Source organism: Aotus nancymaae, unplaced genomic scaffold, assembly GCF_030222135.1.
Source record: "Aotus nancymaae isolate 86718 unplaced genomic scaffold, 86718_ANA_hifiasm-v0.15.2.pri h1tg000021l, whole genome shotgun sequence".
NCBI lineage: Eukaryota > Metazoa > Chordata > Mammalia > Primates > Aotidae > Aotus > Aotus nancymaae.
The window spans coordinates 21168678-21186471 of NW_026988433.1; the positions used below are offsets into that span (position 1 = coordinate 21168678).

General features: G+C 45.6%; 1 protein-coding gene across 1 annotated transcript; it reads right to left on the reverse strand.

The window, feature by feature from the left end:
• Positions 1 to 3405: 3405 nt before the first annotated feature.
• ERP29 (endoplasmic reticulum protein 29) lies at positions 3406 to 11689 on the reverse strand. Its single transcript, XM_012469035.2, has 3 exons — positions 11496 to 11689; positions 6154 to 6292; positions 3406 to 4245 (listed from the first exon to the last, which is right to left on the reverse strand). The coding sequence occupies exons 1-3, from the start codon at positions 11637 to 11639 to the stop codon at positions 3743 to 3745; spliced, it is 786 nt and encodes a 261-aa protein (XP_012324458.1). The 5' UTR covers positions 11640 to 11689; the 3' UTR covers positions 3406 to 3742.
• Between the last annotated feature and the right edge of the window lie 6105 nt (positions 11690 to 17794).

Consider the following 17794-nt stretch of genomic DNA (forward strand, 5'->3'; position numbering starts at 1 on the left):
ATTCCACTTTAGGCTCTGCTGAGACCCTATGTTCTAGTTAGTAAATGAGTAACCTATATCCTAGTTAGTGGCTGTGAGGTGGGGAAGAGACAATAAAAATATTAGTTTGTAATTAAGTCCTGCTTAATGAAGTAATCACAGTATGTGATTGTGTCTCAAGGGTCACTTCAGACTGGGTCACAGGAGGACCTCCCAAGTGATGACCTCTGATCTGAATGATGAAGTCTCAGGAAAAAAAGGAACACACATGCAAATGCCCCAAGGCAGGAAACTGCTGAGCTGGTTCCAGGAAGTGAAAATGTTCAAGTGGCTGGGACTTAATCAAAGGGGTAGGACTGAGAGAAATTAGAGCGAGATGAAATCCATCAGCACTTTGTAGTCCAGGGGAAGGAATGAGATTTTATTCTAAATTTAGTGTGAAGTTACTGGAGGATTTCAGGGAGGCTAATGACATGATTTATCCAAGGGTACTCAAACCCACACAAGCTGGGATCCAGAACTTATTCAGGTACATTGACAACACAGTGGAAGCAGGAACTGTTTTTTCTCTATTTTACTTTCTGTCCTGTGGTATTGTCTCTTTGTATGAGCCCCATAGAGTCAGTTTTTGCCTGCTTCTTCAGTTATGAATTAATTCCATCCCAAGTTTTTTTTTTTTTTTTTTTTTTTTTGAGACGGAGTCTTGTGCTGTAGCTAGTTACGGGATCTCAGCTTACTGCAATCTCCGCCTCCCAGGTTCAAGTGATTCTCCTGCCTCAGCCTCCCGAGTAGCTGGGATTACAGCATGCCACCACACCCAGCTAATTTTTGTATTTTTAGTAGAGATGGGGTTTCACCATGTTGGCCAGGATGGTCTTGGTCTCCTGCCCTCATGATCCACCCACCTCGGCCTCCCAAGGTTTTTCTTTAGCAAAAGGTAGGTACTTGGATAGACCTCACTGCCATTCTTAATTTTCTCCAGAGATGGGCTCAGGTTTATGCTTTATGTGCCCTGTTTTTTATAGATGTTGTTCCTACCTTGATGCAGACATGTATTTAATAGTATGACTGAAGGGTAAGCCACCATGAACCAAATGCCTATACAAATTATTTGTGGGGTTCCTACAGCAGTTTATGCTTCAGGAGTACAGAGCTTTTCTGCAACCTCCAGCTTCCATAGAGCCCAGTAAATTTAGGCCTCAGATACTGTACTATTTTACAAATGAGAAACGTAGTTGTTGCAGGTAAGACTACTGTTTGTTTAGTATTGAAATTACCTAACTGCAGCAAACAATTCTTAAACTTCTCTTAAGCATTGGGGGAAATGAGCTAAAATCCAGATCCCCCTCAACCATCTCACATTCTTAGTCTTGTTGGCCATGTTCATATTCCCAGATTAGTTCTTTATGTGCCATCTCTCCTGATGCAATTCCAACTCCAACATTTTTTGTGGTGCCAATTACCAACAACTATTTGCAAACTAAAATTACTCTTGGCATCATTTGAGAGAACTTGCAAGTTCCTTAAACACAATTCATGTTGGATCCAGTGTCTGCTTCAGGTTATCAGGAAATTTCCTTAAAATTGAAAATACTTAACCAGGTGCAGTGGCATGCACCTGTACTCCCCAGCTACTCAGAAAGCTGAGGTAGGAGGATCACTTGAGCCTAGGAATTCAAGTCTAGCCTGGGCAACATAGCAAGACCCCCATCTCTTTAAATATTTGATTGATTCTGTGAAGCCAGTCCATAGCCTTCATTAGAATCTGAATAGCAGCACTTGAGCCACAATATTAATAGATGCTAAGAGGTAGAGGAAAGGAATCCATTTGACTTGGGTGAATGAAGACTGGATTTTATGTGATGTGCAAATCACTTCAGACTCAAACTAGAAACAGGGCCCATTTTTAATTAAAACTACTGGATAACAAAGGGCCTCTGACAAAGATAATGTGGGTCTGCCCAATAGCTCAGGTTTCTTCAACTTGATGCCCTGGGGTTGTAAATAATGATACCCAGCCAGAACCCATCCAGTGCCGTGCCCATGGAGGTACTGTCGCCTTCATGCTTCTCACAACTGAGAGTCAAGAGTAGTCTTCATTCAGGGACTCTGGATGCATTTAGTATGAGTCCTTTCCCTGCCTACCATTTGTCATCTTCTTCTAATTTCCATAAAACAGTGAATACTTTGCTCTTTAGAAGTGATCCTGTTTATTAGCCTGGCGCGGTGGCTCACGCCTGTAATCCCAGCACTTTGGGAAGCCAAGGCGACTGGATCACAAGCTCAGGAGTTCAAGACTAGCCTGGCCAAGATGGTGAAACTCCATCTCTACTAAAAACTACAAAATAATTAGCTAGGCACGGTGGCAGGTGCTTGTAATCCCAGCTACCTGGGAGTCTAAGGCAGGAGAATCGCTTGAACCTTGGGAGGGGGAGGTTGCAGTGAGCAGAGATCATGCCACTGCACTACAGCCTGGGCAACAGAGATCCTGTTTACATGGAACACACTGCAACAGCCAAAACAAGTTTACCAGTTAGAAGCATCCAAAAAGATATTTCAAAGGTTTCAGTGAGAACTGAAATAATGAGAAGGGAAAATATAGAAATTATACTAAATACATTCTTTCATCATATTGGAGTATATAAGCTGTTAGCAGGTGGATGTTTAGGTTTAAATATCTTTTACTTATTTGGTTTGAATTGTTAGCCTAAGCTACAGTTTTTTGTCCCATCTAATTCAAAACATGGATTTCCTCTTTTTGTTTCCAGTAACTAAATATGTACCAACCTGGATAAAATGGAGGAAAATAATTCAAGGTCTTATTTGCCAACTCCATTCAACTGAAATTGCTTTGTGTGGGTACAATTAGACTTACTTCAGGAGCTATGGTCTGAGGACATTTTCAAATGGTTAAATATGAAAGTAGGGCTGTCGTGAAGCTCACTATTGCAGATAGTGAATTCAATGTTGGCACAAGTGCTCTCTGCTTTCTAGAAGTTGGTATTTATTTAGTGACAGTGATTTAGATGGAAAATTTTTTTTAATTTTCATATTGGACTGGACTATATCATTTAGCTGTATAAATCCAAGTCACAGAATATATCGTAAAACTAAGAATTTGCTATATGTACCTTACAGAGCATGGAAAATAATTACACTATGGTCCCTCAATGTTGGTTCAAAGTGTTCATCAATATTCCTCTTAAGTTTTAAGGACTGGAAAATGGACAACACACTTTACCATTATCAGTCAATCCATGTCAGTCTGAATATCACTGGAAAATAACAAACGTATGCCAGTTTCCACGATGTTACGAGGATAGTTTGTTACCCTGGGAGAGTACAGGCCATACCAGCTTAGATTCAAAGAGGAAAGCAGGTCATAGACCAAAGTATAATTTGAAAAGACAACAGAATGACTGCAGGTCCACTTAACCAAAACACTGAAACTTTAATTGAATCAGAATTACACCTGTCAAAGACCTGGGCGATATACTCCTCTCTCCTCTCTATAGCACCAATTCCTTCTGAGGGGTCAATTCACCAGCCACCTGAGTAAGTTCTCCAGCTATCCCCAGACCAGCTAGAGATATCCTAAGCATGGCCATATCAGCATCAATGTCCAGGCAGAAGCAGGGCTAAGAACTGTGGGTTAGTACCACTTTTCCCACCACCCCCTTATATTCCACAAGGGACTCACAGCCAGCAGGTTAACTCTCCCTCCCCAACCCCACCAAACCCTGGAAAGCCATAGAGAGCCTTTTTACAGCTCCTCTTTCTCGGCCCCTTTCTTCTGGAAGGCAGTCAGGATGTTTAAGCTCTTCTGGAGCTCCTCCTTCTTCCCGTCACTCATCTTGTTCTTCTCAATCAGCCTGGCGATCCGTGTCATCTCTGATACTGGGAAGTCCTCCCCTTGGTCTAAGATCTTCCCCATGATCTTCAGGTATTGTTCAGCCCACTTCTTCTCAGTCTCCTTCACACTTGAAAGGTTATCCTGCCCTCGCTTCAAGAGGGCCTGGCGGACCTCCACACCAGAGGCCCTGATGAACTCCCCAGCTAGAGCATCGTATGCTGGCAGGCAACCAGGCATACCTAGGTAGACCCCTTGGCCCTTCAGCCAGCGCTGGATGGCTCCAACCTTAATTGCCCCAGTATATGGGACTGGGTTCTCAAAGTCCCCATCCCGGAAGAGGTAGAAGACTGGGTAGCTCTCTTTATCCAGCTTGTATTTCTCACTCAGCTCCATGTTCAGCTTGTCACCATAATCTGTGAGCAGAAAACAGACACAAAGAGCAAGACCATAAGGAATTCAGGGCAGGAAATTGCTATGGGACCTATCTAAGCTGAGGGGAAGATGAATTTTCTTGGCTGTGTAATGGTTCAAAGTGAAGACCAACCATACAGACCTGGGTTTGAATTCCTCCTCTGCCACTTCCTAGCCATGAAGTACTAGGCAAATCATTTATACTCTCTGAACTGTTCTTCATCTGAAAAAATGGAGACTCTTCTGAATAGTTATTCTATGCCCACTATGTGTCAGATGCTGTTCTAGGTGTTGGGGGTCTAGTTGTGATTAAGAGTATTAAGTTCATATTCTTCTAAGGAGAGAAGAGACATAATAATCAACATAGGTGATGACTTCCATTGGGAAAACAAAACAGTGTGATGTAACAAAGTGAATGGGTAAGAAAGCCCACTTCAGGTAGTCATGGAAGGCCTCCCTGTGAAGGTGACATCAGCTAAGGGAACTGAATGTCATGGAGCCAGCCACGTGAAGATCTGGGAGGAGTGTCCCACACAGAAAGGACTGCAAATGCAAAAGTTCTGAGGCAGGACTGAGCTCGGGAGATTTCAGGATTACAAAGGCCAGTCTGGTTGGAGCTGGATGAGAAAGGGGAGCATGTGGTAGGGAAGGAACAAAGTCCCTGCTACATGGGGGCTGTTGGGAGGATTGGATGAGGGAATATGTGCGTGATACTTAGCAGGGTTAAATGTGTGGTAGTTGCTGTTAGTATCTGCAACATCCTTCCTAACAGCCAGAAGCAGCCCCAAAGGCTGAAGCCATGACAACTGGTTTCTTACACTTTGCCAAGAAGGAACGGCTAAGACCAACCACTACTGGTGGTAATGGGGTTCCAAACCTAGTTCTGCCATTTAACAGTTCCACTATCTCGAGCAAGTTACTCTAAGCATCCATTTCTTCATTTGAAAAAATAGAAGTAATAGTACCACATGGGACTTCCTTCATAGAGCTCTTGCAAGGATGAAACACATATAAAACACCCAGCACAGTGGCCTGGCACACAGTAAACATCTGATAAATGTTAGCTATTATTATTATTCTAATAAAAGCACCAAAGGAGTTACCAGAAGTTGAGTCAAGACTGACTGACTGTCCTGGAGAGGTGTGCCAGCTATCTCTACCAAGGACCAGACTTTCTACTAAGTTCCCAGCTTACTACAGAATGGAGGCATCCAAGCTGGGAGGGAAGTGATATAAGCAAGCCCCTGCCTGGGACTAAACACTTAGATGAAGTTCTGGGTGAGCCACTCCATAGCCCACAGTCCTTTAAGTTTGAGCTTCAGTTTTTTTCTCAAGTATCACATAGAGATAATATATCGTGCTTCTCAGGCAGAGTTCAAGTGAAGATTTAAAATGCAATGGGGGTGCAGATCTTTACCCTGTCTACCACCAAATGCTGGTGACTATTAAAGCTGTCACTGTGGCTGATAGGTGCCCTTGGATTAGTGGTGGCATCAGTGCGTTTGAGCTAAGCCAAAACCCAACAGTTTTCGTACAGAAGTTGAAATAAAGACAGAAGAACTGACTACGCTGTCCCTTAAGGGACATAGCACCCTGTCTGCCCAGTGTTCCCTGAAAGGAAAGCTCCAAGTTCTCACAGTTTAATGTCAGAGACGGGTGGAAGGTGAAGAAGAGGGTTCCCTTCCCTTCAGGCACCTGCACGGCTAAGCTGAGATTCCATGGTGCCAGAATCTGCTCAGGCTAAGCCTACCATGGACACCAGATTCCTATAGAGGCTATGAACCTGTTTACTTACACTCCTTGAAGGTGGCTCAGAAGGAAAGGTGCTGGGTGTTCCTGTTTCAAGTAGGGAAATGATTCCTAGCTTCCTCCCTCTCTGCCCTCCCCAGCCGTCTTGTACTTGTCCATACCTGAGATCCCCACCTCTGCCACCAAGAGATCATCGCTGGAAGCCGAGTTTTCAGCAAGACGCTTGAACTCATCCTGCTTCTCACCGTAGGGGTACTGGGTGTCGAACTTCACCAAGACGAACTTGCTTTTGGGAATGACCTGAGGGCGTATAGAGCTGAGCAAGTGGGTGTTCCAGGGACTTTAGGGGCTAATTCCCCTTCCCAAGGGGCCCCGATTTAAGAAATAGAGTGGAAACAAGCCCACAAGGGAGACAAGCTCTCAAAAACGAGTATTTATTTACACATCCATTGACTCATTTTACAATTTAGTGAGTGCCAGTTATGTGCAGGGCACCCCTTTAGTACTTGTTCACACTAATCAAAGATTACACAACCCTGTCCAGAATAGACAAGGCTGCTGACATACTAAGGCCTTCACCTGCAGCAGTCCTTTGTTAAGTGAAGGAGACTCTTTGCACACTACATCAGCCCCTGTTATGCTCATCATCCCAGGATGCCTGTCTCAGCAAACCCTGAAGAAGAAATTTGATAAAAATAAACAAAACCACCTACAAAGGAGTTGGCATCATGGAGGATGCTTTGGCAAGATAGGCCAGGGTTTGAACCCAGCAATTTCAGGGCAGGTAAGTTGGTGAGAGGCCAGGTTTAAGACAATGTCCTCTCCCTAGACCACACTTCCCTCTGGCTAGACCTCTGGGTTTTAAACTGTTAGGGCCAGGACTTTTAATTGTAGTAAAATTCACATAATATTTGCCAGTGTAACCATTTAAAGGTGTACATTCAGCATGATTCAGTGCATTAAGAATGTGCAACCATCACTACTATCTAGTGCCAGAACATTTTCATCACCCCAAAAGGAAACCCCATACCTATTAAGTAGTCACTCCCCAGTCCTCCTCCTTCCAGCCCCAGCAACTACTAATCTATTTTCTGTCTCTATATATTTGTCTATTCTGATGGAAATGTACAATATGTGGCCTTTTGTGTCTGGCTTTTTTTCACTTAGCATGTTTTCAAGGTTTGTCCATGTTGTACCACATATTGGATCATTGTTACTTTTATGGCCAAATAAATATTATACTGTATGGATAGATCACACTTTGTTTATTCACTCATCAGCTGAATGTTTGGGTTGTTTCCACCTTTTGGCTACTGTCAATAGTGCTGCTATGAACATTCATACAACACATTTGTTTCTACACCTGTATTCCACTCTTTTGGGTATATAACTACAAGTGGAACTGTGGAGGTCATATGCTAAGTCTACATTTAACTTACTGAGGAAGCCAAGGACTTCTTTTGATGGTTTCTCTCAATGTACAAGTATTATCTAACAAGCCATCTTTAGGGTAACACTGCCTTCCTCACTCCCATCAACTTTTTGTTTTCCTAATCCAAGCGATCCCTATCATCAAGTTTTTTCATCACAGGGAATCACTGTAAATAATCACATCTAGACTGAGCATGGTGGCTCACACCTGTAATCTCAACATTTTGTGGGGCTAAAGTGGGAGGATCACTTGAGGCCAGAAGTTCAAGACCAGCCTGGGCAACATAGCTGGCTTTAAAAAAAAAATTAGCCAGGCATGGTGGCACACACCTGTAGTCCCAGCTAAGTTAGGAGGCTAAGGTGGAAGGATCACTTGAGCCTAGGAGTACAGTGAACTATGATTGCACTGTAATCCAACCTGGGTAACAGAGAGACCCCATCGCTCTCTCTCTTTCTAAAACAAAAAAAAAAATTATGTCAAGCTGACATAATTACAGCTGAAGGCAAAGATACAATGTTTTTGTTACTTTGTCCTTTACTGTATACTGATGTTCTCTTGGTTTTTAAAAGTATTTAACACTTTTTAGGGACACAAAGGAGAGATAAGATACCAGAACAGGTCATCTTCAAATGCCAAAAAGCCTTAACTCTGGGGACCTAAAAGCAGAAAGATTTCAAATACAAATGAGATCACATCCCTCAGGCCCAACTGGCCTTATTTCAGTTCAGCACATGAAACTTACTCCCACTCAGAGCTTTTTCATTTGCTCTCTGCTGGCTGGAATGTCCTTTCCCCAGTTATTTTCATGGTTATCTCTTTATCATTCAAGGCTCAGTTCAAACGTCCCCTGCTACTGGGGACTCCTCCAATCAGACCATCTAATATGGCTTTATTTCCATCATACCCTGGTATCATTACCCTGCTGTATTTTCATCAGTGCATTACTCATCTATGCAATTCTTATTTGCTTGTTTTCCATCCTCTCTGCTAGAATATACATTTATGAGAATAAGGACCTTGTATGCCTGTTTTCTGCTGTATCCCTAGTGCCCAACAGTGCCTGGCATGTGGCAGATGCTCTGAAAATAACTGATGAATGAACAATACTCTGGTAGGCTTTGGTAGCAGATGCTACACGTCAGGGAGGGGAAGAATGTTTAAAAAGCACAACATAGGATACCTACCTTCAAGGAGCCTGCACTTGTATTAAGGAATAATATTAATAATCATACAGTGGTCTAACATTAAAATAGAATTGAAAGATCTCCACCTTTTACTTAGTTACAAGGGTAAGGCAGAATGGTTTTGAATGGCAAACATTTGCATCAAGAATTTTCTCTTGTTATCTTAGTCTGTTATCTCTTAGTGATAGCTTTAGAAATCAATTTTCCTCATCTACTTCCTACCAGTCCTCGGTGTCCTGTGGGCTGGTAGGAATCAGCTCTACCATTACCTATAATCAGGCAACTCACTTCTTTAAAATATGGATAAGTTCATCATTCATCCATTTGTTCATTGAGTAAAAAGTTACTAAGGGCCTATCATGTGCCAGACACCATACTAAGTGAGCACAGCAGGGAACAAAACGGGATCTCTTAGCTCAGGGAGCTAACATTCTAGTGACGGTGAAGGGCAAGAAACAATAACAATAAAAGATACTGGAAATCACTGAAAGGCAAAGCATGGAACAAGGATGCCAGACAAAACACTAGCACATTTCTCTTTGGTTCAATGGTGATAGAAGAGAAGATTTGAAAAGAGACAGGAGAAAATATTTGTTCATTCACGCAATAGATTAGTTATTGTGCACCTTCTATGAGACAGGTAATCTATGCAGTGCAGATGATCAGGAACAAAACAGACAAGGAACTTCTTAATGAGCACATAATATTGCAGTGTGAGAGAGATTTTTAAAAAAATCATTGATGAGTGCTGTACAGAGAAATAAAACAGGGTAATGTGACTGGTACTTTAGACTGGGGGGAAGATAAATCAAGGAAGGAGGAAACATTTAACCTAAGCCTAAATGATGACACATAACTAGCCTTTCAAGGATTGGGCAGAAAATATTCAAGTCACAAGGAACAACTGGTGCAACACATCCTAAGACAGTAAAGAGCAAGGAAGATTCAAAAGACAGAGGAGGAGAATGGTTGGGAGATAAGAGAGACGCCAAGAGTCAGGTTGTAGGACTGTGTGGAGACTCAAGAGTGGATGCAGGGAGACCAGAGAAGAGGCTATTGTAATGTTGACCTAGACTAGGGTGGTAATAGGAAACACTGTTAACTTTACGATGCAAAGTTTCCCTTTGAGTCACACTTGTTCTGTGATATTACCTGATTCCCATGAGGCAGGGTGGTGTAGGGGTGTCACTTTGTCAATAAAGGCCCCCAAAGCATCTAGTGCTGTGGGGTGTGTCTGAGTGTGCCTGAAACCAACCAGCCATACCTACACTTTATTATTATTATTATTTTTGAGACAGTTTCACTCTTGCCACCCTGGCTGGAGTGCAATGGCATAATCTCAGCTCACTGCAACCTCCGCTTCCCAGGTTCAAGCAATTCTCCTGCCTCAGCCTCCTGAATAGCTAGGATTACAGGTGCCTGCCACCACGCCCAGCTAATTTTTGTACTTTTAGTAGACACAGGGTTTCACCACGTTGGCCAGGCTGGTCTCAAACTCCAGACCTCAGGTGATCCACCCGCCTTGGCCTCCCAAAGTGCTGGGATTACAGGCATGAGCCACTGCACCCGGTCTACACTTTTAAATTCTTGAAACTTTGCCTTGAATGAGCTACAAGTGCCAAGTCCAAGACAGGGAACACTTTTGAAAATAGGAAGAGTTCAACCACTGAGACAACTACTTCTTGGTTTCACTTCCCCACAATGAGTATAAGACCTTAAAATAAAACGACTGGCTCTCTCGCAATACCAAGCTTGCCCATCCTACAGAGGAAGTTAAAAGCTGTTAGCGAGTGAAGGCAGGTGCAAGAGGAAGGGACTGGGACTGTGGTGTTGCATTCAGCCTCCAACATTTCCAACCATCCATTTACCCAGGCCAGGATCCCTAATTCTGCAAAAATGGAAGCGGGGAGGGGCGGAGGTAGTGGCATATTCTTCCATGCCTTCACAGTTTTATTCATTTTGTTGCCAAACCCAAGATGTTTCCTACAGCAGCAGTCCCCACGCTTTTTGGCACCAAGTATTGCTTTCATGGAAGACAACTTTTCCACGGGGGTGGGGGAGATTGGGTGGTTTCAACATGAAACTGTTCCACCTCAGATCATCAGGCATTAGATTCTCTTAAGAAGCGCGCAACCTGGATCCCTCACATGAGCAGTTCACGATAAAGGTCGTGCTCCTATGAGAATCTAATCTAGCTACTGTGAGCTGCAGCTGTGACAGGAGGCGGAGCTCAGGCTGTAATGCTCGCTCGCCTGCAGCTCACCTCGTTTGCAGCTCGGTTCCTAACAGGGCACCGATGGGCCTGGGAGTTGGGGACCCCTGACTTACAGGGTGACTAAATTGAAGCTTACCCTTCACGCTTGCACTATTCAAGGAGATGCATATCTGATCATTGTTTGCATACTGCAGAGCAGGCTGCAATCCACCCCTGGAGAAGAGGGGAGCGGACAAACAGGCTAACGCGCCTCCATTTCTCCCCGCCAACCCCTCCCCCTTACCACAGCCAGGAGCAGGGTGGCGTCGACCTCGCACGGCCCTCCGGTTCTGCCACTAGAGACTCAAGGGTTGGATCTCCCCAGGCACCGCCCCCTCCCCGTAGGAGAAGGGAAGGGGCACCCAGTTCCTTCGGCTGCATCTTTGCAAGGGAGGACGCAAGTATAAATGCTACAAAAGCATGGATGCGCCGGGGCCCTGGAACGTGCATGCCCAGTGGTCATAATATTCCCCCCGCTCAGAGTTCCCTAGGCCTGTAGGACGCCGGGAAGCCCCGGGACCGTCGCTACAGACCACCTCTCGCCAGCTCCCGGTGTCCAGCGTCTCCCCACGGGCGCGCACTCTTCCGGGCGCCCAGGCGGCACCGGCGCACGATGTCCTCCGCCCCCTTTACCTTGTAGAAAGTGACTGTATCCAGGGGAAGGGCGCCCTTGGTGTGCAGGCCGCTGCCGCCATGCGGAGCGGAAAGGAGCAGGAAGCCCAGGAGAAGGGGAAGCAGCGGGGAAAGAGACGTTGCGCGGGGTACGGCGGCAGCCATATCGCCGGGTTCCGCGAGGGGGAGGTAGGTAAGCGGTAGTGGAGAACGCCCCGAGTCAGCGGTCACGTGACTGGGGGGGAGCGGGCTCGCGCGCGCTCACACGCGCTCACGTGGACATCCCTGGAGGCTCCCGTCGTTATAGGGTGAGAAGGTGGGGCCTCGTGAGGGGCGGGGAAAACTGCCGCGCACGCGTACTCGGCGAAGCTCGCGTAGGCCCGGGGTAAAAGGGCGGGGCCACGTTGGGGGCGGGAAAAATGGGCGGCTGCGCACGCGCAGTCGCCGAGTCTTGCGGCGGGCCCGACCCGTTCTGTTCCTGCTCAGCGTGAGGAGTCGCGGAAGCAATTGCTTTGCTGCCCTTCCTCTCCTTCGAAGATGACAAGGCCTACCATCCTTTCTTCCTGCCTTTGGGCTGTCGGTTGGGACCCGCTCCTACCTTCATTCAGTCTGTTAGTCGAGTTCAGCCCTTATTCTCAATCGGACTCTGTCACTGCCTTGACCCAGGCGGGCAGTGGCTCCGCGGCTTCCCTGAGCTGCTTGGCCAGGCTCCGCGGTCAGTTTGGCAGGTATGGCCCTCTCAGGCCGGCTCTGAGGTGAGCGCCTCCGCTGGGAGACGCCAGGCTTCTACAAAAACAGGGATCCGCTCAGCCAAGGCCCCCCCTCTAGGAACCCATAAGCAATTCTAGTAATTCTGCTATGCAGATAATCACTCCGTCCTTGGCTTGTGCCAGACCCTATCTTTGCCTGCGGGGCTACGGAATAGAGAGAAACAAGACAGGTCGGTGCTGAACTGTCTTCGGGGAGGAGGAGGCATAGGAATAATGATCTAAGCAGTGCAGTGTAATTGCTGTAAAATAAGACTATATTCTGGCTGGGCGCAGTGACTCATGCTTGAAATCCCAACACTGGGAGGCCGAGTCCAGTGGGTCACCCGAGGTCAGGAGTTCGAGACCAGCCTGGCCAACATGGTGAAACCCCATCTCTACTAAAAATACAAAAATTAGCTGAGCATGGTGGTGCGTGCCTGTAATCTCAGCTACTTGGGAGGCTGAGGCAGGAGAATTGCATGAACTTAGGAAGCGGAGGTTGGGGTGAGCAGAGATTGCAATTGTGTCACTGCCTCCAGGCTGGGTGACAGAGTGAGACTTAGTCTGGAAAAAAAAAAAAAAAAAAAACCATTTGCTTATTGTAAAGACACAGAGGTAGCCAACCCCGATCAGGAGTGTCAGAGGAAGTTGTAGACAGGAGGTGACTTTTTAGCTGGATCTTGAAAGAAGAGGGGGCATGCATGAGGCAAAGAGAAACAGGGCATTTTTAGCAATGGGAAAATCATGCACAGGCATGTTGGGGAACTGGTTGAGATGAATCTGTGTAAAGGTGAACTGGGGCAGCAGCTGCTGCCACCCTTTTTTTTTTTTTAATTGATTATTACTGAGCTTCTGTAGTGCAGATTCAAAAGGGTCTCACCAAGCTAAAAGGTTTGGAGTCATCGGAAGTTTTAACTAGGAGAGTGATTTTAGATTTGTGTGGAGAAACATCATTCAGGTCAGCCTGGGCAACGTTGTGAAACCTCATCTCCACAGTAAGTAGAAAAATTAACCAGTTTTGGTGGTGTTTGCCTGTGGTCTCAGGTACTTGGGAGGCTGAGGCAGCAGGATCACTTGGACCAGAGAGGTGGAGGCTGTAGTGAGTGCCCTGATTGCTGCCACTGCACTTCAATCTGGCAACAGAGTGAGACCCTGTCTTAAAACAAAAACAACATTACTCAGGAATGAAGGGAATGGATTGGAAGTGAGAAGACTGAAGGCAGGGAGGCCAATTAATTAGACTATGGCAGTAGTCTAGGTGGAAGAGGTTAAGGTCATGCAGTAGGACATAATAGGGCTAAAGAAGTATGGATGGAATTGACAAACTTTTTAAGGGTAGAATTCACAAGATTTGATGAACAAATGCATGTAAGGGTAAGAGAATATATACAATGCATTGTAAGGGACTTACTGCTATAATTAACCACTGTATGTGTCCAAAATGTGTGTGTATAGTCATCAGTGATAACAGGATCCATCATGGACAACCAGTTTGATTGGGTAGAAATTTTGAAAGACTCGTGTGTGTGTGTGTGTGGTGGGGTGTTTGGGGAAGTTCAGAAAAATTTATTTTGAGTTTGCCCTATTTATGGCAGCCAGCTGCAACAGGGAGGCGTGGCTGGGGCTGCACACTCCATGGAGCCTGTGGGAGCCCCACCCCATCTGAGTTGAGGCAGTACCCCACTGGTGCTGTTTTGGCTACCCTCCCAGGTGCAGGACCTGGGCATCTCTGCAGCCTGCACCCTTGGGGGACCAGAAATACACCCCACCGCAATCCCTGCAGGCTCAGGGGTGTCTGCTCCCCCCACCTGGCCTCTCTCTGCTCCCAGGCTCTGCTCCAATCTCAGAGCAGACTTGGGGCCGAGCCCTACGGGGGCCATGAATGCCAACAGGAGGCAGATTAATTCCTGGGTGGAAGGGGGAGAGTCCCCAGTAAGGCCCCACATTCAGGCCAGGGAGGGCCTGAAGACTGGAGTCCAGGCTGCCAGTCCTGCAGACTGGAGTAGGGACTCATGGTGCCTCTTCTGGCCTGCCCATGGCTGCCCATGGACCAGTTGGCATGCACTTCCTCCCCTCTGAGGTCCGTAAAAGCCCTGGGCTCAGCCAGAGCAGGGCAGAGGACTGCCAGAGGACCAAGAGGGCAGAGAACTACGGATCAACCAGTTGCAGAGAGGACCTACCGTCTCTGCTGAGAGCTGCAGGTGACAACCTGCGGGCAGAGAGGAGCTACCCTCTTCAGGGTCTCCTCTCTGCTGAGAGCTGCAGATGTTGGAACCACCAGGTGCAAAGAGGAGCTACCCTCTCCAGGGCCTCTTCTGTGCTGAGAACTGAATACTCGATGGATGACCTGCCTACAGAGAGGAACTACCCACTTCACGTCTCCTCTGAGCTGTTGTAACACTCAGTAAAACTCATCTTTGTCTTATTCACCCTTCACTTGTCCATGGACTTCATTCTTCCTGGATGCAGGACAAGAACTTGGGCAAAGGCACTGTGGCCACAGAGGTTTCCTGCCAGAAAATTGACACCCCAAAGATCCCCTAACACTATGAGCTACAAGACAAGTGATAGAAATTAGAAGAGGGGAAAACTGAACTGAGGTGGTGAAACAAGACTTTATGTAATTGGTGGAAATAGAGTTAAGCATTGGAAAAAAGAACATTTGAGATAGAGAACAAGTAGAATAGGAGCAGATGTGGGAATGAACATGATGCTTTGGGAGAATGACTGGCTTGCCTGGAGGGAGTTCTCAAAACAGGAGATAGTAAAACAGTTTTAAGCCCGGATTGGGTAGAATTTTGAAGTCATACTAAGAATTTTCTGTTCTGTAGTCTATATGGAGCTATTAAGAGTTTTAAAATTGCTTTATAGGCCAAACACAGTGGCTCATACCTGTAATCCCAGCACTTTGGGAGGCTGAGGCAGATGGATCACCTTAAGTCAGGAGTTTGAGACCAGCCTGACCAACATGGTGAAACCTTGTCTCTACTAAAAATACAAAAATTAGGTGGGCATGGTGGTGGGTGCCTGTAATCCCAGCTACTTGAGAGGCTGAGGCAGGAGAATTGCTTGAACCCAGGAGGCAGAGGTTGCAGTGAGCCAAGATTGCACCACTGGACTCCAGCCTGGGCAACAAGTAAAACTCTGCCTCAAAAAAAAAAAATTCTTTATAAAACATTTAACTTCTAAAATTACTCACTGCTCAGTATAAATAACTTTGATTATACCTAGTTAGTAGAATTGATTAGCATGACTTTCTCATCATGGTTAGTTTAGAAGTAGGTTTAATTTTTTAATTTTTGTTTTTTTGAGACAGAGTCACTCTGTCACTCAGGCTGGAGTTCAGAGGCATGATCTCAGCTCACTGCAACCTCCACCTCCCAGGTTCAAGTGATTTTTCTGCCTCAGCCTCCTGAGTACCTGGGATTACAGGTGCCTGCCACCACACCCATCTAACTTTTTTTTTTTTTCTGAGACGAAGTCTCACTCTGTTGTCCAGGCTGGAGTGTAGTGGTACGATCTTGGCTTACTGCAACCTCCACCTCCCGGGTTCAAGCGATTCTTCTGCCTCAGCTTCCCAAGTAGCTGGGACTACAGGCACATGCTACCATGCCCAGCTAATTTTTTTGCATTTTTAGTAGAGATGGGGTTTCACCGTTTTAGCTAGGATGGTCTCAATCTCCTGACCTTGTGATCAGCCCACCTTGGCCTCCCAAAGTGCTAGGATTACAGGTATGAGCCATGGTGCCTGGCCCCTTTTTTTTGTATTTTTAGTAGAGATGGGGTTTCACCATGTTGGCCAGGCTGGCCTTGAACTCCTGACCTCTTGATCCACCTGCCTCAGCCTCCTAAGTAGCTGGGATTACAGGCGTGAGCCACTATGTCTGGCCTATAAATAGGTTTTATAGAAGGGAAGGAAGTGGATTGGTTGGATAGAGAAAGGAAAAATTGGCACTTTTGCTGTATGGTGCATGTCCCAATCCTTTCTTTGAATAGTGCCCTGATCCAAGTCAGTTTTATTAAGATATAATTAGATTTTTGGGCTGGGTGCAGTGACTCATGCCTATAATCCCAGCACTTTGGGAGGTTGAGGCGGTGGATCACCTGAGGTCAGGAGTTCGAGACCAGCCTGGCCAATATGGCGAAACCCCATCTCTACTAAAAATGCAAAAATTAGCTGGTAAAAAAAAAATAAGAAAAATAAATAAACAAAAATTAAAAAAAAATTAGCTAGGTGTTGGTGGCGGGCACCTGTAATCCCAGCTACTGAGGAGGCTGAGACAGGAAAGTTGCTTGAACCCGGGAGGCAGAGGTTGCAGTGAGCTGAGATTGTGCCATTGTTCTCCAGCCTGGGCAACAAGAGCTAAACTCCATCTCAGAAAAGTAATAATTAGATTTTTGGCCTCAGGACCCTGATGATGATCTACAAAAATAAACTGAGTATAGTTCTGGCATATTTTGGAAGTCATAAAATCCCACAGTTGACACTGATGTGGAAAATCAAAATGATTACCCTGGGTGTTGTATGGAGGTGAAGAGGAGGGGACATGTTACGTGAGTGTCCATGTGACTCAGCATAGCAACTGGAGTGAAGAGAAAGAAAAATAGCATGATCGCCTAAGGCAATTAATATATAAACTCCCATTTTTCAGTCCTTAGGTCAGTGAGGCCCCAGTTTCACTGACCTCTTTGCTATTCCCAGTCTACACAAGGCATGTCCCTACCTCAAGGCCTTTGTCTGTTCTTCCAGAATGCTTTTTTTCAGGATATCCACATGGCTGACTCCTTGACTTCCCTCAAATCTTTGCTCAAACCTCAACCTCCTACTGAAATCTATCCTGACCATCTTGTAAAAATTGCTTCTCCCTGACTGCCCTGCTTTCCATCTCCTTTCCCCTTGTTATTTTTTTTTCTCCAAAGTACTTTTCAACTTGTAGCAGACTGTATAATTTGCTTAGTTTACTTTTGCTTATTATCTGTTTCCTATGAGGGCTGGATTCTTTTTTTATTTTTATTTTTATTTTTGGTCTGGAGGAGAAACTTTTCTGTATCTCAAAATACTTTTGGCTGTTTTTATATTCCCTTCTTGGATCACATGCAAGGGGACTTCAAAAAGTTCATGGAAAAATGGGATTAAGGCCAGGTGCAGTGACTCAGACCTGTAATCCCAGCACTTTAGGAGGCTGAGGGAGGAAGACACTTGAGCCCCGGAGATCAAGACCAGTTTGGGCAACATAGGAAGACCCCATCCCTACAAGCAATTAAAAAAAATTTAACTAGACATGGTGGCACATGCCTGTGGTCCCAGCTACTCAGGAGGCTGATGTGGGAGGATCCCTTAAGGAGTATGAGACCCTGGGCAACATAATGAGACCTTGTCTCTAAAAAAAAAAAAAAAAAAAAAATCAGCACAGAAGGTAGTTATATGTGTTGGGATGTTTATTGCAGCATTGTTTGCAGAAGCGAAAACAAAGACAATCTACATGCCCATTATTAGAGGAATTGTTGGATGAATGATTTTATGTGGAATATTATGTAGCAATCAATATGGGTTAGAACTATATTAAAGCA

Bases quoted from the DNA above. Each gene is read 5' to 3' on its own strand.
- ERP29 (XM_012469035.2), bottom strand. From the start codon at position 11,639: ATGGCTGCCGCCGTACCCCGCGCAACGTCTCTTTCCCCGCTGCTTCCC. The intron at 6,293-11,495 runs GTAAAGGGGGCG...ATACGCCCTCAG, and splicing joins ATACAGTCACTTTCTACAAG to GTCATTCCCAAAAGCAAGTT. The intron at 4,246-6,153 runs GTATGGACAAGT...TTCTGCTCACAG, and splicing joins GGCAGAGGTGGGGATCTCAG to ATTATGGTGACAAGCTGAAC.